Source organism: Phacochoerus africanus, chromosome 10 (genome assembly GCF_016906955.1).
Source record: "Phacochoerus africanus isolate WHEZ1 chromosome 10, ROS_Pafr_v1, whole genome shotgun sequence".
Lineage (NCBI taxonomy): Eukaryota > Metazoa > Chordata > Mammalia > Artiodactyla > Suidae > Phacochoerus > Phacochoerus africanus.
In genome coordinates, this window is record NC_062553.1 from 110,197,132 (window position 1) to 110,223,515 (window position 26,384).

A 26,384-nucleotide genomic window follows, 5' to 3' on the forward strand; every position below is an offset into this window, starting at 1 on the left:
ATTGAGCCTGAGTCCTTATGGATACTAATCAGATTTGTTTCCACTGTGCCACAATGGGAACGCCGGGATCGCTTTCTTAATTTCTCTTTCAGAGAGCTTCCATCTCTCTGTTGAAATTCTCAGTTTTGTTCATAACATTCTTTCATTGTTTATCAAATTGTCTACTTGTGCACTCACGGTATTATACACACTGAGTGTCCTTAAAACAATTATTCTGAATTCTTTATCAGGCAATTTAGAGATTTCCATTTCTTTGGTGTCAGTTTTTAGAAAAGTATTGTGTTCCTTTGGTGATATCATGTTTCCTTGATTTTTCATGTTCCTGGCTTGATGTCTAACTACTGTTTTCACTTCGGAAGAAGCAGTCACATCCAGGCTTTACTGACTGGCTTTGGGAGAGAGATTCCTTCACCCAATACCCAGCTAGAGATTCTGATGCTTTTCAGACCTTTTGTATGGGTGTGCCTGCTGCACACTTTTTGTTCCTTTGTAGGGAAATTCCTAAGAGTGTATGCCTCCTCTCAATCCTGCAAGGCCTGGCCAGATGCCGAGAGCCTCCTGTTTTCCCTAAGGAAGTGCTCTGAAATGCTCCAGTTGGTGAGACTTCACCCCATCTCTGAGCAGTAGGCTGGCTGACTGTGCTTGCTTGCTAGTCGTGTGCAAGTCCTCATGCTCACCAACCATAGGAGTTGGCTATGTGAGGATGGGGACAGTTAGGCACTGGGGACATCGGGGGTGCATGCGAGTGGTCTTGGGGAGATCTGCATGGGAGGCATCTGTGGTTTTTCACTGATGGGCTTTCTGACAGCCTGTGAATCAGTTGGTAGGCAGAACAATGGGCAGTTAATAGCATCTCTTTGATGAATTCTCAACCACTCAAGCTTGTAGATCACGTCAGTAATCTGGGTGAGGTGAGGAAGAGGTGAATGTCTTGGGTAGCATTCTGCCTGGCTGGGGAACCCTGGCACTCACTCACATGCTCTCGGTTTTCCCTATGAAAGAAATCATGGCTGTGGGGGTCTTTCCTACCACTGAGCCTTCAGAGAAGAGGGATGTGGGCAAAGTGAAACTGTTCCTCTTACTTTCTTCAATGTGTCTATTCGTGGATTCTTCTGCTCCAACGGCATGGTGGAGTTTCTCTGCTGGACTCCTGGACAAGGGTACTCTTATCCGTGGGTGACTGCAAAAATCAATGTACTGTGGGAGGATGAAAGCAGAGAGCTCTTATTCTGTCATCCTGCTGATGTCAATTCAATTATATGTACTAGTAAAGAACTAGAAATTTAAACAAGAAAATAAGACGATGTACAGTGCAAAGACTATGCATAGCACCAAAATATAAGCTACTTAGGAAACATTTAACGAAATAGGGACAAAATGTCCATGTTGTAAACTAGAAAGCATTCATGAGAAACATTAAAGAAGACTTAAACGGAGAGATGCATGGTACTCATGGATCAGATGATGCCACATTGTTCAAATGTCAATTTCCCCCTACTGTGGTCAGCCTACAGATGCACAAGGGATCCTCTGCTGCATCCACAATTTGGATGTCAAGACTGATGATGCCAGACAGGCATCAAAAGGGTATAAGAGATTATTGCGCACATAATAGGGCTTTCTGGAAGATCAAGCCAGCCTTCCAAAGGAGTATAAAATGGTTTGAAAGAATGGGCTTAGAGTTTTATGGTGTTTAGAGCATGGGGCTGGTGTGAGAGTTCTTTTCCCAAGCTGGAGTTTACATGCTCTTAACTTCCTGCTGGTGCCACAGGAGAGAGCACCTGGGCTTTCTGATCAGCTTGTCCAGATGTGGGGCAGAGAAGTGAGGGTGAGCAGTGGGGCCTCATAGCTGTCAATCATCTAACATCAAGAGTAGAGTCAGCTACTTTGTTAGAGTCCCAATTTGATCAATTTGACCAACAGACTCAATACTGTCCCCAATTAAAATCCCTCTTTATCCTTGATAATAATTTTTTTCTGATGTCACTTTGCTTTAGTTTTACAGTGTACCCTTAATCTCATTAATGCTTATCCCAATAATGCTCTGGAACCACCAATTCATGAGATTTGAAAAAATAGCCTTCTGGATGCACTTTAAAACACTTGGCTTCTGAGCCGAGACCAATAAATTAGGGCTACTTTATCGCTTACTTCGAAAATATTCAGTGCTTTATTTGAAGCACATTATGTAATAATACATATAATGAGGGTTAGCAACATTTATGGATCACCCTAACAATTAGATTACTAATTTTGGCCACATAGTAGAATACTCCTAGCAGTAATGATGTCTTATCACTAGAATCCAAGAGCAGATGGTAATCAATCTCTCCAGAGTTACATGATTGGCAGATATATAAAATGATAAAAATTAGCATTACTATTACCCTGAAAACCATTACTTTTACCAATTTTAATTCATGTACCAAAAATAGTTTAATTTTAAAAATTAAATTAATAAGCACAAAAATCAAAATCTTGGAACACTCAAGCATTTCTACTTTTTCACCCAGACAAAAAAGCAAAAACAAATAACAAACAAACCAAAAAAAACCCCTGTCCACCCAAGAGCTAATCCATTTTCCACACTCATTATCATTCAGATGAGTCCTTTGTAAGACAAAGATGTCGGCATAGCTTTTTTCAGTGTCTGAGAACGCCTTTCTTATTTGGATTGTACAAATAAAGAGGACCCTCTGGATCTAATTAAGAGATTTTTCACCTGCCATCATTCATTCATTCAGCTCACAAACATTTATGGAACACGTGCAACGTGCACGGCACAATGTTAAATACTGTATTACACTAGGAGTTATGCCACAGTGGGTCAATCATAAAACTACCCTCTTAATTAATCTTGTGATTTTTAATGATTTAGTTCTTTCATTCAACAAGGCCTTAGTAACGATCAAGTGCTAGGCTAGGCATTGGGGCTGACAAAATGAACTCACAAGTCTCCACTTTCACGTGCTCATAATCTAATGGGGAAGGCAGATACATAAACAAGTAATTACTGTGCAATTGAGGTCTCACCATTAAGGTTTGTGACAGTGTAATAGAGGCTTGAGTGTGTGTGTGTGCCTGAGTGTGTGTTTGTGTGCACGTGTAACTAGACAGAAGTAGGAGGAAAGTCAGAGAAAGTCTCTCTGAGGAGGAGACACTTGAGCTGGCTCTGGAAGGACAGAGTTTGCAGGGGAGGTAGAGGAGGATACTGGAGGCATGGGGAAGAGCCTGGGGAAACAGTTGTGGGGGGGCGGTCAGGTGAGGCTGGGAGGATGTGGGGCTACCTGGAGATGAGGTTGGACAGAAGTGGGATGAGAGGATCATGTTGAGTATTGTTCAGGCAGAGCCATATGAACTAGCCTTATGAAAGACTATTTTGGCATAAAAAACAGTAATTTGATGTGGTTTAAACCTATCTCAAAGTGACATGATAATGATGAATAAATATTAGCAAATAACTGCATGAATGGAAACTGTTATTGCTGCTGTTTTTGTTATTTGCATTTCTATGTCACACCCTGATTAGAACTGACTTCTCCTAAATATGTGCAAACAATGTGACTGACAAGGGCTTAATTTCTAAAATACACGAACAGCTCACAACTCAACAACAAGAAAAGAAACAACCTAATCAAAAAAATATGCAGAAGACCTAAATAGACATGTCTACAAAGAAGGTATAGACACGGCCAGTAGGCACATGCAAAGATGCTTAACATTGCTAATTATTAGAGAAAGGCAAATCAAAACTACCATGAGGTACCACCTCACACAGGTCAGAATGGATAACATTAAAAGGTCTGCAAATAACAAATGCTGGGGAGGGTGTGGAGAAAAGAGAACCCTCCCACACTGTTGGTGGGAATGCAAATTGGTGCAGTCACTATGGAGAACAGTATGAAGGTTCCTTAAAAAACTAAAAACAGAGCTCTCATATGATACAATCCCACTCCTGGGCATATATCTAGAGAAAACTGTAATTCAAAAAGATATATGCACCCCAATGTTCATTGCAGCCCTAATTATAATAACTAAGACATGGAAGCAACCTAAATGTCCATCGACAGATGAATGGATAAAGAAAATGTGGTGTATATATACAAAGGAATATTACTCAGCCATAAAAAGAATGAAATAATGCCATTTGCAGCAACACCAATGAACCTGAGTTTATCATGCTAAGTAAAGTAAGTCAGAAAGAGAAAGCCAAATACACACGTATCACTTATATGTGGAATCTAAAATATGACACACCAGAGTTCCCACTGTGGTGCAGTGGAAACAAATTCGACTAGGAGCCATGAGGTTGTGGGTTCGATCCCTGGCCTTGCTCAGTGGGTTAAGGATCCAGCGTTGCCGTGAGCTGTGGTGTAGGCTGGCAGCTATAACTCCGATTGGACCCTTAGCCTGGGAACCTCCATATGCCGTGGGTACAGCCCTAAAAAGACAGAAGACAAAAAATTAAAAAAAATAATAATAAAATAAAATAAAGTATGACACAAATGCACTTATTTATAAAACAGAAACAGACTCACAGACATAGAAAACAAATTTATGATTAGCAAAGAGGAAAGGGGTGGGGGAGGGATAAATTAGGAGTTTGAGATTAGCAGATACAAACTACTATATACAAAACAAACAACAAGGGCTTACTGTGTGTGTGCGTATGTGTGTATGTGTGTCTGTGTATGTGTGTGTGTCTGTGTATGTGTGTGTGTGTGTGTATGGAACTACATTCAATATCCTGTAATAAACCATAATGGAAAAGAATATGAAAAAGAATATAGGAGTTCCTGTTGTGGCACAGTGGAAACAAATCTGACTAGGAACCATGAGGTTGCGGGTTTGATCCCTGGCCTCACTCAGTGAGCTAAGGATCTGGAATTGTCATGAGCTGTGGTGTAGGTCACAGTTGCATCTCAGATCCTGCGTTGCTGTGGCTCTGGCGTAGGCCGGCAGCTACAGCTCTGATTTGACCCCTAGCCTGGGAACCTCCATCTGCCCTGGGTGTGGCCCTAAAAAGCAAAAGCAAAAAAACAAAACAAAACAAAAGAACGAGAGAAAAAAAGAATATATACACATATATATACACATATATACACACACACACACACAATACATATATACATATTTATAAATAACCGAATCACTTTGCTGTACACCAGAAACACAACACTGTAAATCAACTATACTTCAATAACAAATTTTAAAAAATGAAATGCCTTTTTTTTTGGTCTTTTTGTCTTTTTGCCATTTCTTGGGCCGCTCCTGCAGCATATGGAGGTTCCCAGGCTAGGGGTCAAATCGGAGCTGTAGCCACCGGCCTATACCACAGCCACAGCAATGTGGGATCCGAGCCAAGTCTGTGACCCACACCACAGCTCACGGCAACGCCGGATCCTTAACCCACTGAGCAAGGCCAGGGATTGAACCTGCAACCTCATGGCTCCTAGTCGGATTCGTTAACCACTGAGCCACGATGGGAACTCTTTGAAATGCATTTTTAAAACTAAGACTATTCCCTGTGTCTGGGAGAGAGTTCAAAGTTACATGTAGTTAAGTGGTCTTGGACACCAAACTCAGTGAGAGTGGGGCTGGGAAAAGGAATTCAGCAGGGCTGCAAAGGGAAAGAATTTGGATAATAATGATAATAAAATCCTATCCTCTATTGAACACTAAAGTGTGCCAGCTACTGGGCTAAGTCCTTCACATGAATTACCTCCAGTCCTCACAAGGACCTCAGAAGGCCACAAGCATGTCTTTTTATGCTCATTTTAGGGGAATTCTAAGGCTCTGAGAGGCTAGGTGTCACTCTTTTAGTAAGTGGTAGAGCCAGAGTGCATTCCTGTGTTCTCACCAGACTCTGCCCTTCAAGGAGGCCTAACGAGAGGGACTGCGGGTAGAACCAGAAGTGACCTGCCCACCTGCTGATGTTTAAAAAGTATTTCTCAGAAGAGGAGAGACCAGAAAATGGGTGGAGTCTCATGAATCAATTCAGTGCCAGAAGTTCTCAATTTTTCACTTTAACGTTTTTGGACGTAGAGCCATCGGAAGGGAGAAAGAGGAGAGGGTGCAGGAGATGAGGAGAGGGGGCTATAAGAAGCAGTGGGGTAACGTTGGAAGAAAAGGGAAGGCTGGATGCTCTTTCCTCTCCAGCCTCCCTGACAAGCAACCATCTGGCCCTGTAATTTAAATTTCTGTGCACTGTGGCAAGGGCAAACACCTTATGCTGAGTGAAGTCCTTCCCCACGACCGTAGCAGGGGGAAAAAACTACGGGGCCATCATACGATGAAAACATTTCCCTTGATTTATTCTCCCAAAAATGTGCAAAGAAAGGACTATGTAATCAAGGAAATAATAACATTAAAAAATTGAAACATGTCATTGAAGGAGTGTTCTCAGCTGGGAAACTCCAGACAACATTTTCATCACTTCGGGATGGTGATCCAGTGGAGATGCTGCAGTTTTCCGTGGCCTTGTAATCTCGAAGCCCCCCAGCACACTCTCACCCACAGTGGGAACAACGCCTCAGGAGCCCATGGGGTCCACGAGCACAGTGTCTCATCTAGTATCCAATGGCCTATTCTAGAAACCATCTTCGGGGTGTGTCTTTTCATTTGTTTCTTCTGTCCCACATGCTGAGGATGAGTGATGGCAAAGGCCATTTCTAGTTAATGTTGAGGACAGTGCATTTATTTTTTTAAATTTATTTTTAATTAATTAATTTATTTATATTGTCTTTTTGCCTTTTCTAGAGCCGCTCCCTCGGCATATGGAGGTTCCCAGGCTGGGGGTCTAATCGGAGCTGTAGCTGCTGGCCTACACACAGCCAGAACAACGCCAGATCCGAGCCGCATCTACAACCTACACCACAGCTCACGGCAACGCCGGATCCTTAACCCACTGAGCAAAGCCAGGTATCGAACCCACAACCTCATGGTTCCTAGTTGGATTCGTTAACCACTGAGCCACAGTGGGAACTTCAGGACAGTGTATTTAAAAGGACCTTTCCAACTGAGAAGGAACCATTAACAGTCTGGGTTTTTAAACAGTTTTCTCAAAAAAAAAGTGGGTGTGTTCCCTGAGAAGGCATCATACTTTTTTTTAAGTGCCATACTTGTGGCATATAGAAGTTCCCAGGCTAGGGGTTGGATGGGAGCTGTAGCTGCTGGCCTGTACCACAGCCACAGCAACTCGGGATCTGAGCCATGTCTTTGACTTATGCCAAAGCCATGCTAGATCCTTAACCCCCTGAGCAAGGCCAGGGATGGAACCTGCGTCCTCATGGATACTAGTTGGATTTGTTACTGCTGAGCCACAACGGGAACTTCTGAAAGGTCATATTTTTGAATTTAGACTTAGATGACAATGGCTCTGAGTCTAAGTTCTTTTCATAAGAAACATCGTGTTGTTAGCATAATATTTGAAAGAGAAAATAAGTCTAGGGTTCTTTTACAGGGCAAAAGGGAAGCCATTTTCAGCAGAATGGAATATATACAATTAGTCTTTCCAATGGAAAACCCTGCAATAAATACACAAGCCACTTGGTAGGGTCTCTTCTCTCTTCTCTCATTTGCATGAGTCAGCTGTGCCGAACTATAAAATGCTTCCTGAAAACAATATTTTCTTGATAACTGTACTGATTTTTAAAATTTACAAAATGTGAACTTCCTCAAATCCCTTTTTCAGTTCACCGTTTTAGCATTTGAGATGCACTCTGCTTGGTACATGTTCTGAGTGAGGTATTTTTGGCTCATCTTCAAAAATTACCAAGGAAGTAAAACAGTTGACATATACCAAGTGACCAAAGCACTTAATTCATGTTGATCTGTCTTTTAATTTTTAAGTTGCTGATGACAAAATCTGACATCCCTTGACATCGAGGGCAATTTCAAGCGCTCTGTCTCCCAGTAATCAGTTACTACGTTAGCCAGTGAACAGCAACAACATGTTATTGGCCTATATACGTACGATGGGTTTAAACAACAGCTTCTTTTTGATTGTTTGCATTTTTCCCTTTTCCACTCTCAGCAAGAGTTGAATGTCATCAAAGCTGATACCTCGCAAGGCAGAGTTCTAGAGATGCCAGATTTAATTTGCCTTCATATGTGATCATGTTGTCTCAAGATGCTTAGGAATAATTTTTGTGTGTTGAGGGTGTGTCCTTGCTCAGCTCAGATAGGACAGAGGCCGTGCTGCTGGGATGGAGGGATGAGAGGAGGCAGGAGGGGAGGAGCTCAGGTTTATTTGCTGTGGGTTGTCAAGCTCATGCACATTTGTGGAGCTCTGGCTAATATCTGGCTCAATTTCGAGTCATCTTCCTTGGTGCGTGTCTGAAAGTCCTAGTACTTTGATATTTTAAACTGCCTTTGTCAGTACAATGTATGGCTTTAAGTCTTTGCACAAGGCATGTTTCAAGGGCCCTGGGCCTTTATCTATACCCACTGAAAGATCTCGCTAGCAGCCCCATGGTGGGGTAAAGAGGCCAGCCACTCAGATGCATGCCTGCGTGCTGGTCTGGGCTGGCTTGGCTCTGTACGAACATGCCCTGAAGGCTGGGGAAGGATACAGCTGGCCAGAGGCTCCTGTCTCTCACATACCATCTTCTCCGATGCAGGTGGCCCAGCGACTGCTGTCCAGCCCAAGGGAACGTGGCACATGATCCAGGTGCTCAGCCCAAAGAGAATGTTCCCTATTGAAAACACGTTGGGAACAGGGCCCTTCAAAGCCAGTCGTTGTGGGTCCTTCTGTTATTTGGAAAAGACCATGTCAAATGTCTAACAAAAGTGTCTAAACAGCCCCTCTTCTTTTTGGTGATTTGTGTAGGAAAAGGTTAGCTCTGGTGTCTGTCCTTAGCAGAGAAAAATTACATATGCCAGTTCTGCCGCTTATTCTTACGGAACATGTAGAACATATAGATTGTTACAGATAAATAATGTTTGAAAGTTTAGTTAAAAGTAACAAATTAGGGCATTCTTTGATCTGAAATCCCATTGACTTTCTAGAAAGATGCTCTGTACTTTCAGAAAGAATTTGGTGTGGCAAAGTATGGGCAAAATGTAAATAACGAAGACATCTCCAACAACGGTGTTGCCTAAAATTTACGAGGACTTAAAAGAGAATTCTTTCTCTTTAACCTATGTCATTCTTAGTGTGAGGGCTAAATGGCAAAACATAAACTTTACTATAAAGTTAAAAATTTAATAAGAAAGACATGATTTTTTTCTTATGTTAACTTTAATATACTTACTTAATCTAAAATTAACAGTTTGATACTTTTGCCTTCTTCCTTTTGAAAATTACTTTAAAAATATAACAGTTACAGAGTCAGTTATTTAAAAAATACTCTTTTCTGTAATACGATAAATATTGGTCTCAGCTTGGTGAATTAAAGGCTGTCATCCCCGCCTTCCATTGTAGACTCAGTTCTGTATGAGATTCATTTAAAATTTTATTACTGTGTAGATCACACAATGGAATAACAGTGTTAATAACTTGATACTGTAGCTGCAGGATTTGCAACCTACTCTTATGAAGCTAACTGCCCTAGGGCCAGTGGCTGCTCATTTATTTCACCATATTTAAATCAATTGCTAAGGCAGTCAGACAATAAATTGTGTGTCCATCTCCGGTAATAAAATTGGCACCTCAAGCAGCAGAGGCTTGTACAAAGAATTAATAGCTCCCCCTTTCGGGATGGATTTTTCTTTGTACCATCATCATTTGCGAGAAAAACGTGTAGATCTAAACTAATAGTCTTTTTCTGTCTTTATGTTAAATTCTCTGTTTTACCACTGTATAGTTGAGCCCAATTTTTTCAGTTTCGGTAAAGCTCCCACTTACTGCTTGAGGGGAATTCTTTTGTCTGAGCAGCAGAACAAGATAACTGACTTAATCTTCCTAGTAACACGTGAGTCGCCATGTATCATTTTAATCTGCAAAACACTAGGGCTGAGTAGTGTCACATGCTGATTTTACTTTTCTATGAGAAAGTGACTCCCTGGTTCAATGATGGATTGCTTGTTCTCTTTAAACAACAGTCAAGATGGTGAATGCCCTGGGGTGATAGACAGAGTGTGCAATGGGAACGGGGGCCAATCCGATGGCCCGGTTCAAGTTCACCTGACAAAGCTGGAGCAGTCTGCAAGCAGCATTCGAGAAAGGATTATTCACACTGGCATTATAGTTTTGAATGCATTTTCTCCTCGTGCAGCTGCAAAGCTCCCTCACACTGAAGGTTTATGCACCATAATAAAGAGATTTATTTTTTTTTCTCTCACTCTCTTGATTCTTACACTTCACACCTAGTTTCTACTGAACTGTTTAGGCAGAGGACATCTGTATATCCAAACTGCACAGAACAAGCATCATCTTCAAAACAATAGCAGTGCTGAAAGACAGTAACAAAAGCCTGACATTTCTGATGTGTGAAGGGACAGAAATTAAGTCTCCTTAAATTGAACTCAATTCTTGAAACTTAGCTTTAAAAAGGTTGTCATTCACACCTCTACACACAAAAGATTAAAATGAAAATCAATCATTTCGTTTAAGTTCAAAAAAATGATAAGGATAATTACTTGAAAATTTCTTAATATCAATTTTCCTATGAGAAATTAAAGAACAGAGGGAGGAAGTCAGAAGAATGTAAACACAATGAAGCAAAATAATTTTCCTTATAAGTATAGTGGTGGGACTGAGGGGAATTATGTGTTTCTTTCCTTCTAACTTTGCATCCTTCTGTCCATCCACTTATCTACCCACACCCCATCTTATTGCAGAATGGTTTTCTGAAGTCTGGCGAGCTCAGACATTCTTTTCTTCTGCAATTAAGACAAATTATTATTGCCTCTTGCCTTATTGTAGCAAGAGATGCTTAGCTAATAAACACTTATTGAGCATATCATACATAGAATTACCACTGAGGTCTCATTCATTTACTCACTTATTTAAGCAAAAATGACCCAAGTGCTAACGGTTACACAGACACCATAACAACAAGTGCGGAGTTGGGGATACAAAGGGTCCCCAGGCTCAGTTTAGGCTAGTGAGATAGTGTCACCTTCAATGGCCTCTGATGACCCCTGCCTGTTGCCATTCATGCCCTTTTGATCTCCTCCCACACGGTACCAGGGTTGGTCTGCGTAACTAATAAAATACAGAAGTGATGGTATTGCTTCTGAAGCTGGGTTATAAAAGATGCTGTGCCTTCTGCCTCTCCTGACCTTGGATTTCTTACTCTGGTTGAAGCCACTGCCATGTGGTCATGTGGACGTGCCCACATAGTCAAGAACTGAGGCCTCTGACCAGCAGGCATGTGAGGAAGCATGGACGCAGACCCTCTAGTCCCAGCCAAGCTTTCAGATGGCTGCGGTCACACTAACACTTTGACAGCAAAGAGTCTCAAGAGAGACTCTGAGTCACCACTACAGCAAAGCCACACCCCCATTTCTTTTTCCTTCTTTCTTTCTTTTTTTTTTTTGTCTTTTTGCCATTTCTTGGGCCGCTCCTGCGGCATATGGAGGTTCCCAGGCTAGGGGTCGAATCGGAGCTGTAGCCACTAGCCTACACCAAGCCACAGCAACGTGGGATCCGAGCCGCGTCTGCGACCTACACCACAGCTCACGGCAACACCGGGTCCTTAACCCACTGAGCAAGGGCAGGGATCGAACCCGCAACCTCATGGTTCCTAGTCGGATTCGTTAACCACTGCGCCACGATGGGAACTCCGCACACCCCCATTTCTGATCTAGCTGCACTCCAATAACTTCAAGATGATATATAAATGCTGTTCTCAGCTTCTAAGTTTTGGAGTAATTTGTCATGTAGCTATACATAAATAACACAACAGATAATTATAATTCACCTGAAGTGTAGCTCATATGACACAAGCGTACATTAGCTTCCAAGCTAACTGTGCAGTGAGAGTTGCACAGGTATTTGGAGATCACAGGAGGGGTGACTTACCTAGGTTGTGGAGGAGGAGGGAATGAGAATACAGCATTATCAGGGAGGATTTTCTGAAGGAGGTGCTGGTCGAGGTGAGTCTTTAAGGAGAAGAAGATATAGGGGATAACTGTCCCTGTAGGCATAAGAAAAGCCTGAAAACATTTCTGGTTCCCTATTCCAGCAAAATGCATGGAGTGTTCTATACAGTTTTCCTCTCTTCCCTCCTAAACACTTGTGTGTGGATACACTCTAAAGTAACCCCCCATAAATTACACCTTTGAAGGATTCCTTTCCCTTAATGTGGGTGCAGTCTGTGAGTGGCTTCTGTCCATCAGAATAGATGCTTATTAAGTTATGCTACACAAAACTCCCTCTTAACCTACCAGAAAAGAGAGAGGTACTTTTCTGCTGGTCTTGAAGAAGCTCAGCTGATGAGAGGAGCTGTAAGAGGGTCTCCTGGTAAGAAGATGCAGATGCCCACCAGTAGCTGAGAGTGGTCCTCTGCCAACAGCCTGCCAAAAAGAAAAGGACCCAGTGCTATAACTGCAAAGACGTGATTCTGCAACCATTTGGTGAGCTTGGCAGCACTTTCTTCCCTTGTCAAACCTCCAGATGAGCACATAGTCCGGCCAACACCTTCATCACAGCCCAGGGAGACACTGAGTGGAGGAGCAGCTAAGCTGTAGCATGACTTCCGACCCATGGAACTGTGACATGATAAGTGTGTGCTGTTTTGAGCTTCTAAGTGGGTGGTGATAAGTTAGGCAGCAATAGAAGACCAATACAGTTTTCCAGTGAAGTTTTCACGCCCTGGCACTCAACTGCATTGCTCCTAACAAGATCCACAGGGAACTCCTCATTGCTAACTTCACAGTGAGTTCACAGTCCTCATCTTATCTTTCAGCAGCCTCGGACACGAGGCCCATGCTCTCCTTAATTCATTTCCTTCACTTGACCGAAGGGAGATCTTCTCCTTCTTCTTTTTTTCTCCTTCTAGAACCCCCACGAGGGATGTTAGATCTTCCCCTTCTTTCCTCCTCATCTCATATTCTTTTATATTTTCTACCCATTTATCTTTCTGCTGTATTTTGATTAAGTCACATTTTCCTTGCAGTTTAAGGATCCTTTCTTAAACTATGCCTAATCAGGTGTTTAACCTTTCTATAAAATTACACATACCAATGGCTGTATTCTACTCTTCTCCATCCCTCCCTCTCTTCTCTCCTCCCTCCCTTTCTTTCTTTCGGCCATGCCTGTGGCATATGGAATTTCCTGGGCCAGGGGTCGAATCCAAGCCACAGCTGCAACCTATGCCACAGCTGTAGCAATGCAATATCCTTACCCCACCACGCCATAGCAGGAACTCTAATTTTTAATTTTTTTGGCTGTACTCGTGACCTGCAGAAGTTCCTGGGCCAGGGATTGAAACTGTGCCACAGCAATAACCCGAGCCACAGCAGTGGCAGTGCTGTGTCCTTAACTAACAGGTCATGAAGGCACTCCTGTATTTTTACTTTTTAAGAAAGTCTGTTTGGCTCTTTTTAAATCCCAGTTTTTTTTTTTTTTGAGGGGGTTGGCATTTATACAAAGCTTAAAGGAATTAAAAAAAACCGAATACCGGATTTTTTATTGTTACTTTTATATAAAATATGAATGTAAAACATTAAATAAAACAACATTAAGGGAAATGATAACCCAGAATTTCTGGGCAGTGATTGCCTCTTGGGTGGAGGAGGAGGCAGAGATGAGGGAAGGACTCTCCTGCAGTATTCAACAGTAGTATTACATTGAATTTCTTCAGCCAGATATATGGGTGTTGGTGTAAATAAAGAGATTTTAAAAATATAGTTTTCTGCAAATTCCTTTCAATAGTTCTATTTCTGCCTTTTAAAATATGGAGATATGGAGTTCCCACTGTGGCTCAGCGGGTTAAGAATCCCCACTAGCATCCGTGAGGGTGTGAGTTTGATCCCTGGCCTAGCTCAATGGGTTGAGGATCTGGCATTGCCACAAGCTGCCGCTTAAGTCACAGATGTGGCTCAAATCTGGCACTGTTGTGGCTGTGGTGTAGCCTGGGAACTTTCAATTGCTGCAGGTGTGGCTGTAAAAAGAAAAATTAAAAAAAAAACCCTGAGATATGCATTGTTCCAAGACCTTTATTCTTTTCAAATTTCTGACTTTGCTAGTCTCATCTCACTTAGCAGGTATCCCAGCTTGTTGACCTCACAAAGAAAAATGTGTTCTGCCATATGCTAATAACTTCTTTCTCTATTAATAACCTTCAACTTCCAATTTCTTCACCCATTCTTGCCTCTTTTATGTTGGTAGAGATATCCTTATTTCTTTGTAATATGTAATCAACGGACTATATGTATTCAACCATGACCTTTTTTTTTCGGATTTCATCTTCTACAACAAGGACTGCCAAACGTTCTGGTAAAGAGCCAGATAAAAAATATTTTTTACTTTGCAGGACACACAGTCTCTGACACAACTGTTCAACTCTGCCACTGCATCACGAAATCGGCCCAGGATAATACGTAACTGAATGAGTGTAGCTGTGCTGCAGTAAAACTTTATTTACAAAACCAGATGGCGGCCTGGTCTGGCCCATGGGCCATAGCTTGCTGATTCCTATTCTACAACATCCAAAAGGTCACTCTGCTAATTAATGGCTTCTTTTTGCTGTCAGCAGTCTCTTTTCACTGTCCTCAGTCTCTCACTCAATACGTGATTCTATTTCTTCTTGATTTTTCTGCAGGGTTTTACATTGTTGAACACTCCTTATATTCATTTCTGATTAAGTTTTCATCTTCATCATCTCTATCTACCCAATTATTTGGATTTTTCTTGGTATTTTTTCCCTTTGTATGGCATTAAATTTAGAAAATTTCCTGTGGAGATTTAAAAACATATGCAAAAGGGGAAAGACTAGTATAATGAATCCCTTTGTATCCATCTCTGTGCTTCAACACTATCAATAAAGAGCCAAGCTTCTTTCACATACTCCTCCATTTTTTTTCTTTTTGGCTTTAGTATTTTTTAAAGGTGTCATATAGTTAACTTTATTTAACATTTAGCATACATTAAAAATCCTTAATTTTCCCCCAAATATTATTATTATTATTATTATTTTTTTTGGTCTTTTTGCCATTTCTTGGGCCGCTCCTGCGGCATATGGAGGTTCCCAGGCTAGGGGTCGAATCGGAGCTGCAGCCACCGACCCATGCCAGAGCCACAGCAATGCAGGATCCGAGCCACGTCTGCAACCTACACCACAGCTCACGGCAACGCCGGATCGTCAACCCACTGAGCAAGGTCAGGGACCGAACCCACAACCTCATGGTTCCTAGTTGGATTCGTTAACCACTGCGCCATGACGGGAACTCCCCAAATATTATTTTATTATTGATTTATTGTCCCACTTTTAGTGATGACTGAGGTGTAGGGAGCATTATCCCGATTCCTCCAATATAAAGTTTCCCCATCAGCTATTCTCCTAGTAGTCTTAGTAGCTATCTATGATTTTTGCCCAAGGCCATTGTTTTATTAAGGGATGCAATATGATGATTTCCTAGTTCTATCATTCCCTCTGTATTTGTTAGGTAGAATTCTTCTCAATGGTCTACAGGAAAAAATACTTGTGTTTCTATTCATGTGTATTACTACCACACTCACAACATTTCTGATACCAAATGTGTCATATTCCCCCCCTCCACCAACCAATTCTCTGACACCAGCTGGATGTCCTATGATTCAATTCCATTCTGACACTATCTACCTGCAATTAAGATCAGATCCCATAGATCAGGGGATCAGTCACACAAGACCAGTCCTACTTCAGATGCCAATTCCAAGTCCCATGTTATCACCTGTGCTTCTGACTGAATGGCTACAAATTAGGGTTCCCATGATCCCCCTTGGGTTGGATAATACTTTTTTTTTTTGGCTTTTTGGGACTGTACCCACAGCATATGGAGGTTCCCAGGCTAGGGGTCGAATCGGAGCTACAGCTGCCAGCCTGCGCCACAGCCACTTGGGATCTGAGCCGAGTCTGTGACCTACACCACAGCTCATGGCAATGCCGGATCCTTAACCCACTGAGCAAGGCAAGGAATCAAACCTGCGTCCTCATGGATGCTAGTCAGATTCGTTAACCACTGAGCCATGACAGGAACTCCTGGATAATATTCTAGAATGGCTCACAGAACTCAGGGAAATACTGACAGTTATCAGTTTGTTATATGAGGTTACGATGAAGGATAGAGATGAGCATCCAGACAGAAGTAACATCCAGACAGGGCAAGGGAAGGGAGGGAAGAGGCACCGATACAGAGCTTCCACGGCCTCTTTTGGGGTGCCACCCTCCCAGGACCTCCATGTACTCAGTATCCCAGAAGCTCTCCAAGCTCCGTACTTACGGAATTTTTATGGAGGCTTCATTATGTAGGCACACTCGGTCATTAACTCAATCTCCAGCCCTTCTTCCTGTCTCTGGGGGAAGCAGCAGATCTGTATGGTCTGTGGTGGCCATCAAAATGCACCATTCTTTCCTCATATCTCTACCAAGTGTGAATGCACCAGAAGAAAATATAGGAGGATTAAAAATAAAGAAATCCAGAGTAAGGAAAAGCCACATGTGACATGTAACTTTGAAGCCATAAAATAAAAACTACTGATGAATTCAACTATATAAAACAAATTCCGCATGGAAAAAGGTTTCATACAGGTCAAAAGACAAAAAACACACACACTGGAACTCATATCACAAAGGTCTGAATTCTTTAATATATGTGAAGAACTCCTAAATCAGTAAGAAAAAATACCAATAGTATCAGTCTTGATGGATAGCGACAAAAAGCTCCAAAATCTAAATGGTTTCACCCAGAAAAGTTTATGTCTTATATGTGCTTTGTGTTCATCATGGGTCAGTTGGGTCTCTTTCTCACGTTTTCCTCACTGTAGGACTTATGCTGATGAGCAGCTGTCTCTTGATGTATTTCTGGTAATTGCACAGAAGGAAAGAGACTCTGGAGGGTGTTACACTGGCAACTGAACATGGGCCTGAAAGTGATACTCATCAATTCCTCTCAACAGATCACTGGCCAGAACCAGTCCCACAGCCCCACCTAAACCCGACGGGACCAGGCTGTGCCGTAATCCATGGGCCTGGAAGGAGAGGAGTGCCTGGCACTGGTGGGCAGCACTAAGTCGTCCTTACCACTCCAGATTGTCTATGGCTTATTTGGCTTCTCAGTTGAAGGTCTTGTCAAAGAAAGACGATGGCATATTTCGTTACATTCCACATGCTGGTTATTAAAAAAGTAAAATATTCCTCTCTTTCCAAAATTGGTAGTGACATCTTTCTGATCAACTGAGTGAATCTGGGGATCTGTGAGGTAGATGAGACCTTTTCCATTACCAGTCACCCAACCTAAAAAAGAAATCAACATGTCTGGGAATTAAATCCTCTGCAAATATAAGCAAAGTGCTTTATATATATACACTTTAAGAACTGGGTCATCCTGTGGTTTATGATTACTGTATTTCTGTTAAGGGATTCAGTGTTGCATATTCCAATTATTGGCTTAAGAAGAAGAACTGGGAGTTCTCGTTGCAGTGCATCAGGTTAAAAACCTGACATAATGTCCATGAAGATGCAGGTTTGATCCCTGACTTCTCTCCGTGGGCTAAGGATCTGGCATTGCCACAAGCTGCACACAGGTTGCAGATGGGGCTCGGATCCAGTGGTGCTATGGCTGTGGCACAGGACAGCAGCTGCAGCTCTGATTCGAGCCCTAGCCTGGGAACTTCCATTTGCTGCAGGTGGGGCTGTAAAAAGAAAAAAAAAATAAAAAGAATAACTGAACATTGAATAGCTAAATTTGCCAAATATGATATACCCAAATCACCAAATTTCAAGGAATTAGAGAGCAATAACATGCATTTAGTATAATTACTAAATAACAATATTTTTCATGATTCAGAAGTTTCTTTAATGTCTTACTCATTCATTTATGTATTCCTCTGTTCATTTAACAAATATTTATTGAGTGTATATACTGTACAAAGCACTATTTTGGGCGCTGAAGATATAGCAGTGAACAGCCTAGCAAAAAAAAAAATCTCTGTACTCATTGATGTAACATTCTTGTGAAGGGGGACAGATTGATAAACAATATGCATAAGTATCATTTATAATATGAAAGATGATAAATGCCATGGAAGGGGGATAGAAAAGATCTTGGAGGATGCTCATAGAATCATTACTAGAAATAATTATAATAAAACTCACTTATCATTTAAATGAAGTATAGAATAATGGATAGTAATTCCGATAACTAAAACACCAAACTGAAACAAAATTAAAAAATTTTTTTTAAATTAAAATGTTAATACAGATTTTAAAGGAAGTCAGATTCAAGTACACACAACTTTCTGTTCCCTAATGATTCAAATTATGAAACTCAATATCACACCTGTAATAAAGGTAAAGGGCTGGTGGAAAGAAAGTGTGGAAAGATTAAAATATGCAATCAAATCCACTTGAGTGAAATTTAAAAAAAGGTTTCTCTAGAATTAAGCCCAATAGAATGTGAGCCAGATCTTCTCACTAATTATTTGACACCTTAGACACTTGTAGAAGCTTTATACATTTTTTTCAGGCATCATTTGCTACCTAACAGCAAAACTGATTAATTCTAAATAGTAGTCTAGGCACTGAACAATCTATTAAATAATGATTGGTAGAGCCAATTACAAAATCTCACATTTACATATAAATAATACTAAAAATAAAAGGTAATTTTGAGTTTCACATACCTTGTAAATCGACCACAACATCTCTATGATTGGAAAACTCATAAGAAAAGTGGCCATAAGCCAAGCCATATTCTGTGGCTTTGTACTCTGTTTTCACCACTTTTGTGTTATTTGATAACTTTACAAATTCTCCCAGTATGTAAGGTTCCACACTGATGCATCCTTTTATTGTCTTGCCCTCTAAAATCTGAAAAACCAGAAACAGGAGACAGTATAACATAATGGTGAAGGCTGTGGGCTTTGAGATCAGTAGATCTTGTGTTGAACCTGGGCTTTGCCATTTAGCTTTGTAAATTCTCTAGATTTCAGTTTCCTTAGTTGTAAAGTGGGTGTAATAATAGCTACCTTACAGGACTATTAAAAGGATTGTGGTTCAGTGGGTTAAGAACATGATATAGTGTCCATGAGGATGTGGGTTCGATCCCCAGCCTTGCTCACTGGGTTGAGGGTCTGGGATGCAGTGTAGGTCGCAGATGCTGCTAAGAACCTGCGTTGCTGTGGATTGTAAAAGATGATGCATGTAAAGTGCTTAACATGCATGTGGCATATAATAGAAGCTAAAATTTTTACTCTTTTTTAGTTAAAGTGTGCACATAAAAATTAGGCCATGAGGGGCACATGTGTAGATTATGCACTGGAACTCTGGGCTGGACTATCAGCTTAAGCATTTCTGTACAACACGATCTACTTTGTAGAATTGTTTCAAAGGTTAGAGTTAATGTTCATTTGTTAAATGCTCGGCATAGTGCTTCACATAAAGAAAGTGCAAAATAGAAGAGAGCTATTACTAAATAAGTAATAAAACATGAGTCTAAAAATATCTCTGGCCAAAGTAAAAAAAAAAAAATCTCTTAAGTGTGAATGAGCTAAATCCAACATCTTTGGGAAAGCAAGGTATTCTTTTTTTTTTTTTTTAAATTTAACTTTACTGATGTATAGTTGACTTGCAATGTTGTATTAGTTTCAGGTCTACAGTAAAGTCAATCAGTCATCCATATAAATATATCCATTCTTTTTTCCCATATAGGTTATTACACTGTCTTGAGGACATTTTCTTGTGCTATGCAGTAAATTCTTGTTGAAACAGCATATTCTTAATCCAAAGAAAAGTCAGTGGGGATGGTTGCCTTTACATATTTAAATAGATAGCCTAGTGAAGACAGATGGGTCTCAATGATCCCAGAAGGCAGAGCTATAATCCAGGCAGAAATTAGAAGACAAATTTGGGGCAACTTTCTTTCTTTCTTTCTTTTTTTCTTTTTCTTTTTGTCTTTCTAGGGCTGCACCCATGGCATATGGAGGTCCCCAGGCTAGGGGTCTAATCGGAGCTATAGCCACCAGCCTACACCACAGCCACAGCAACGTGAGAATCCAAGCCTCGACTGAGACCTACACCACAGCTCACGTCAATGCTGGATCCTTAACCCACTGAGTGAGGCCAGGGATCGAACCTGAAACCTCATGGTTCCTAGTCGGATTTGTTAACCACTGAGCCACGATGGGAACTCCTGGGGCAACTTTCTAACAATTAGAATTATTTGAAGATAAAAAAACAATTAACTTTTTTTTTTTCATACTGAATGTGTTTAAGCTACGGCTTAGTTATCATTTGATTCCAAGGGGTGGGGGTGGGGGTTCAATGGATATAAACCAGGATCTATATATCATGTTGAGAGAATAGCTGATATTGGATATGACCTTTAGGGTCCTTTCCCTCTCTCTAAAAGTACAAAGGCCACACACACAGGGAAAGTATGCTAAAAATGCTAACCTGACCTTGTGGAACCAGATACTGGGATCAATAGATATCTAAGTGTGACCTGGAGGACCCAAATGATGCTTTCAGGGTACAGAGGGTCATATTTACTACATATCTTATAAGCAGAAGAAGCTGATGAAGGAGGCTGGTAACTAAGCTTATTGAATTTTACCTGAAAGATGGTGGAGGTAGATGAATGGGAGGTTGGCATTAGAAAACTAACCTAATATATATTTATGGACCTATTTAATCAAATATATATTTAGGTTAGAAAACTAACCTAATATATATTTATGGACCTATTTAATCAAACCTTTGATTTCTTTAATCTTACCAGTAATATTGTAGATGGTATGTAGAATATCTGTGTATGAATCTTTTGCTCATAAAGTCTCTTGTTAAATTCTGTCACATAGTGCTGTGCTGTCATCTGCCTCTCCACATCGATGAAGTGGTGCCAGAGCCCCTTCTGCTCCTTATATTCTTTCCCAACATACCTAAGAATGGAGAAAAGCCACACAAAGAAATGCAAAGTGACGCTACTATAGAGTAACAGAGAAGAGATCAAGAGTGAGGTGCAAAAATGCTTGAAAGATGTTACCCTTTCTCTGTTGTAGACAGCATTAATTATCTTATCTTGTGACTCAAATAATTTTGTAACAGTCACCTGAACAATGGAACACTATTCATTCTAGCTGACTGAAGGTTAAGTTTATGTGTCATTTTTTTAATTACTCCAATGAATTTATCACATCTGTAGTTGTATAATGATCATAACAATCTGATTTCACAGGATTTCTATCCCACAGTCCAAGCCCATCCCCCCACCCCCCAAACTGTCTCCTCCGGAGACCATAAGTTTTTCAATGTCTGTGAGTCAGCATCTGTTCTCCAAAGAAGTTCATTGCGTCCTTTTTTCAGATTTCATATGTCAGTGAAAACATTTGATGTTGGTGTCTCATTGTCTGGCTGACTTCACTTAGCATGATAGTTTCTAGGTCCATCCATGTTGCAAAAAATGCTGGTATTTCGTTCCTTTTAATGGCTAAGTAATATTCCATTGTGTATATATACCATATCTTCTTGATCTACTCCTCTGTCGATGGACATTTAGGTTGTTTCCATGTCCTGGCTATTGTAAATAGTGCTACAATGAACATCGTAGTACATGCGTCTTTGCAAGTCATGGATTTCTCTGGGTAGATGCCCAGGAGTGGGATTGCTGGATTAAATGGTAGTTCTATGTATAGTTTTCTGAGGCATCTCCATACTGCTTTCCACAGTGGTTGCACCAATTTACAATCCCACCACCAGTGTATGAGGGTTCCCTTTGTTCCACACCATCTCTAGCACTTATTGTTTGTAGACTTTTGGATGATGGCCATTCTGGCTGGTGTAAGGTGGTACCTCATAGTGGTTTTGATTTGCATTTCTCTAAATAATGAGTGATGTTGAACATGTTTTCATGTGTTTTTTGGCCATCTGTATGTCTTCTTTGGAGAACTGTCTGTTTAGATCTTCTGCCCATTTTGTGATGGGGTTGTTTGTTTTTTTGGTATTGAGCAGTTGGAGGTGTTTATAAATTTTGGAGATGAATCCCTTGCAAAGATTTTCTCCCATTCTGTGGGTTGTCTTTTTGTATTGTTTAGGGTTTCCTTTGCTGTGCAGAAACTCTGAAGTTTGATTAGGTCCCATTTGTTTATTTTTGTTTTTGTTGTCAATGCTCTGAGAGGTGGATCTGAGAAGATGTTGCTGTCATTTATGTCAGAGAGTGTTTGGCCTATGTTTTCCTCTAAGAGTTTTATAGTGTCTGGTCTTATATCTAGGTCTTTAATCCATTTGGAGTTTATTTTTGTGTATGGTGTTAGGGAATGTTCTGATTTCATTCTTTTACATGTGGCTGTCCAGTTTTCCCAGCACCACTTATTGCAAAAGCTGTCCTTTCTCCATTGTATATTCTTGCCTCCATTGTCATAGATTAGTTGGCTGTAGGCACGTGGGTTTAATTCTGGGCTTTCTATCCTGTTCCACTGATCTATATTTCTGCTTTTGTGCCCGCACCATATGGTTTTGATGATTGTTGCTTTGTAGTATAGTCTGAAGTCCAGGAGCCTGATTCCTCCAGCTCCGTTTTTCTTTTTTAGGATGTCTTTGGCTCTTCTGGGTCTTTTGCGCTTCCAAACAAATGTTCAAATATTTTGTTCGAGTTCTGTGAAAAATGTCCTGGGTAGTTTGATAGGGATTGCATTGAATCTGTAGATTGCCTTAGGTAGTATAGTCATTTTGATAATATTAACTCTTCCAATACCAAAGCATGGTATATCTTTCCATCTATTTGTGTCATCTTTGATTTCTTTCATCAGTGGTTTATAGTTTTCAGAATACAGGTCTTTTGTTTCTTTAGGTAGGTTTACTCCAAGGTATTTTATTCTTTTGGATGCGATGGTAAATGGGATTGCTTCCCTAATTTCTTTTTCTGCTCTTTCATTGTTAGTTTATAGAAATGCCATCAATTTCTGTGTATTAATTTTGTATCCTGCGACTTTGCCAAATTCATGGATGGGCTCTAACAGTTTTCTGGTAGAGTCTTGAAGATTCTCTAGATATAGTATCATGTCATCTGCAAATAGGAATAGTTTTACTTCTTCCTTTCCAATTTGGATTCCTTTTATTTCTTTTACTTCTCTGATTGCTGTGGCTAGGACTTCCAGAACTATGTTGAACAGTAGTGGCAAGGGCAGACATCCTTGTCTTGTTCCTGATCTCAGTGGGAATTCTTTCAGCTTTTCACCATTGAGAATGATGTTCGCTGTGGGGTTGTCATATATGGCCTTTATCATGTTGAGGTAGGTTCCTGTTATGCCCACTTTCTGAAGGATTTTTAATCAGAAATGGGTGTTGGCTTTTGTCAAAGGCTATTTCCATGTCTATTGAGAGGATCATATGGTTTTTATTCTTCAGTTTGTTAATGTGGTGTATCACACTGATGGATTTGTGTATATTGAAGAACTCTTGCATCCCCGGGATAAATCTCACTTGATCATGATGTACAGTCCTTTTAATGTATTGTTGGATGCGGTTTGCTAGTATTTTGTTGAGGATTTTTGCATTGATGTTCATCAGTGAAATTGGTCTGTAGTTTTCTTTTTTTGTGGAATCTTTGTCTGGTTTTGGTACCAGGGTGATAGTGGCCTCATAGAATGAGTTTGGGAGTATCCCTCCCTCTGCAATTTTTTGAAATAGTTTCAGAAGGAGAGGTGTTAGCTCTTCTCTAAATGTTTGATAGAATTCGCCTGTGAAGCCATCTGGTCCTGGACTTTTGTTTGTTGGAAGTTTTTTAATCATAGTTTGAATTTCAGTTCTTGTGATTGGTCCATTCATCTTTTCTATTTCTTCTTGGTTTAGTCCTGGAAGATTGTATTTTTCTAAGAATTTGTCCATTTCTTCTAGGTTTTCCATTTTATTGGCATATAGTTGCATATAGTAGTCTCTTATGATCCTTTGTATTTCTGTGACGTCTGTTGTTACTTCTCCTTCTTCATTTCTAATTTTATTGATTTGAGTCCTCTCTCTTTTTTGCTTGATAAGTCTGGCTAGGGGGTTATCAATTTTGTTGATCTTTTCAAAGAACCAGCTTTTCATTTCATTGATCTTTTCTATGGTTTTCTTTGTTTCTATTTCACTGATTTCTGCTCTGATCTTTATGATTTCTTTCCTTCTACTAACTTTAGGTCTTGTCTGTTCTTCTCTCTCGAGCTGCTTTAGATGTAAAGTTGGCTTGTTTATTTGAGCTTTTTCTTGTTTCCTGAGGTGGGCTTGTGTTGCTATAAACTTTCCTCTTAAAATGGCTTTTGCTGCATCCCATAGGTTTTGGAGTGTCATATCTTTGTTGTCATTTGCTTCTAGGTATTTTTTAATTTCCTCTTTGATTTCTTCAGTGATCCATTGGTCTTAATCCCATCTCCATGAGTATAACTCTTAAATGTTTCTTGGAGTTAGGTGTCAGTAAATACAGAAAAACAAATGTGAAATATTTGAGAATAAATATTTCAGTGACAGGGAGTTCCCTTCTTGGCTCAGTGGTTAACAAACCTGACGAGGATTCATGAGGATGCGGGTTCAATCCCTGGCCTCACTCAGTGGGCCAAGAATCCCGTGGTGCCGTGAGCTGTGGTGTAGGCCATAGACTCGGCTCGGATCCCGTTTATGTGTCATTTTGATTTGGCCACAGGGTACCCAGATATTTGGTCGAACATTATTCTGGGTGTTTCTGTGGGCATGTGTCTGGATGTGTTCAATATTTAAACCAATGGACTGAGTACAGCAGATCTCCCTCTCTAGTGTGGATGAGTCTCATGCAATTAGTTGAAGGGCCAAATGGAACAAAAGGCTGAACTTCGTTCAAGTAAAGAGAGAATTTTTCTTGCCTGACTGCCTTTGAGCTGGGACATTGGTTTTTTTCCTGCTTTTGGACTTGAGCTGAAACATCATCTCCTCCTGGGTCTTGAAGCCTGCCGGCCTTTGGATGAGAACAACACCATCAGCTCTCTTGGGTCTCTAGCTTGCCAGCTGCAGATGCTGAGACTTGTCAGCCTCCATAATTATGTGAGTTAATTCTTAATAATAAGTCTCTGCCTATATGTACATACATCCTACTGGCTCTGTTTTTCTGGAGAATCCTAACATACTGACTCAGGATGATACTGTTATAAAGGGAAAATGTCCACTTTATGTAGCAGTTTACCAGACTTCTTTGGTAAGTTAAGGGAACCAGCTCGGATACTGGAAAGTGCATGATTCTGGAACTAGATCTTTTACCAACTGCAGCATGACCTTATACAGGTCACTTAATCAATCTGAAGCCTTCCTCTATCCCTTCCTTTTATGATTACTTCATCTCTACTAAAATTTGTTTTCAAATTTTGGCCCCTATTATACGCACAACATTGTGCTGGTTCTGATTGTTTTAAAGAAAGTGAGAGACATGATTTGTACAGTTCAACAGCTTATGTATAGCTAGAGACAGAGGACGCAGACAGTAAATGATTATGTTGAAAGGAGTGAAACAGCAAGTACTACGTTTTACTGTAGTTTATGTTTGCTATAAACTGGGGTGAATTTCTGAGTGATTCACACATCCAGAATGACCACCAAAAATCAAAGGGAATTATTAGAGTCATAGACTTCAACCAGAGTCAATTCTCTCTAGAAGTTACTTTTTTTTTTTTTTTTTCCTTCCTGGCTGCACCTACAGCATGCAGAAATTCCGGGGCCAGGGACTGAACCCATGCCACAGTAGTGACCTGAGCCAGAGCAGTGACAATGCTGGATCCTGAACTTGCGGTGCCACCTGGGAACAACTCTCTCCAGAAATTTCTGAGTCCAAAGTGATAAAGGAATCCAAGCTGGCTGCAGTTTTGGCCGTTCGGTTTCCTGAGAATCAGAAAGGCAATCTGATGGTGGAGGCTGCAGAGCAGCACACATGGCAACAGAAGGCAGCCTGCAGAGGGGGGGTTGTCATAACAGGGGCATTCTGCTAGTGCTTCAGGCATTTATGGTATGGAGACACCTCTGCACCTGCAGAGGCTTTGGACAGGCTTAGAACTGTGGGCAAACTCTGTGGTGCTGGCACTGGAGCATTTCCTGAACATTTGGCCAGAGGCCCTCCAGCCCAACATAGAGAAGCATCAGTCTGGGAACAGAGACCCATTCCTTCCGGTATCTTAGACCATTTTTGAGGGGATCATTCTTCTTTAGTAAAGATTTGTTAGAAGTAAACTCTCTCTTTTTTTTTGCTTTTAAGACTGTTTCTTTGTCCTTGGTGTTCTGAAGTTTGTCACGTACCTGGAAGTA

General features: G+C 40.7%; 1 protein-coding gene and 1 long non-coding RNA gene across 5 annotated transcripts in view; both read right to left on the reverse strand.

The window, feature by feature from the left end:
- Positions 1 to 235: 235 nt before the first annotated feature.
- LOC125137893 (uncharacterized) lies at positions 236 to 16,550 on the reverse strand. The gene is made up of 4 exons (XR_007137528.1): positions 16,372 to 16,550; positions 12,334 to 12,462; positions 11,969 to 12,048; positions 236 to 1,197 (listed from the first exon to the last, which is right to left on the reverse strand). It is a non-coding gene; the product is annotated as an uncharacterized LOC125137893 (long non-coding RNA).
- A 160-nt stretch (positions 16,551 to 16,710) lies between these two features.
- Positions 16,711 to 26,384, reverse strand: part of ALPK1 (alpha kinase 1) — a 127,624-nt gene continuing 117,950 nt past the window's right edge. For all 4 annotated transcript variants that reach the window (XM_047798597.1, XM_047798598.1, XM_047798599.1 and 1 more), the window contains 3 exons: positions 20,866 to 21,028; positions 18,773 to 18,959; positions 16,711 to 17,384 (listed from right to left, as the gene is read on the reverse strand). In XM_047798597.1, coding sequence (XP_047654553.1) covers positions 17,185 to 17,384; positions 18,773 to 18,959; positions 20,866 to 21,028 — 550 coding nt within the window. In that variant the 3' untranslated portion in view covers positions 16,711 to 17,184. The remainder of the gene's footprint in view (positions 17,385 to 18,772; positions 18,960 to 20,865; positions 21,029 to 26,384) is intronic.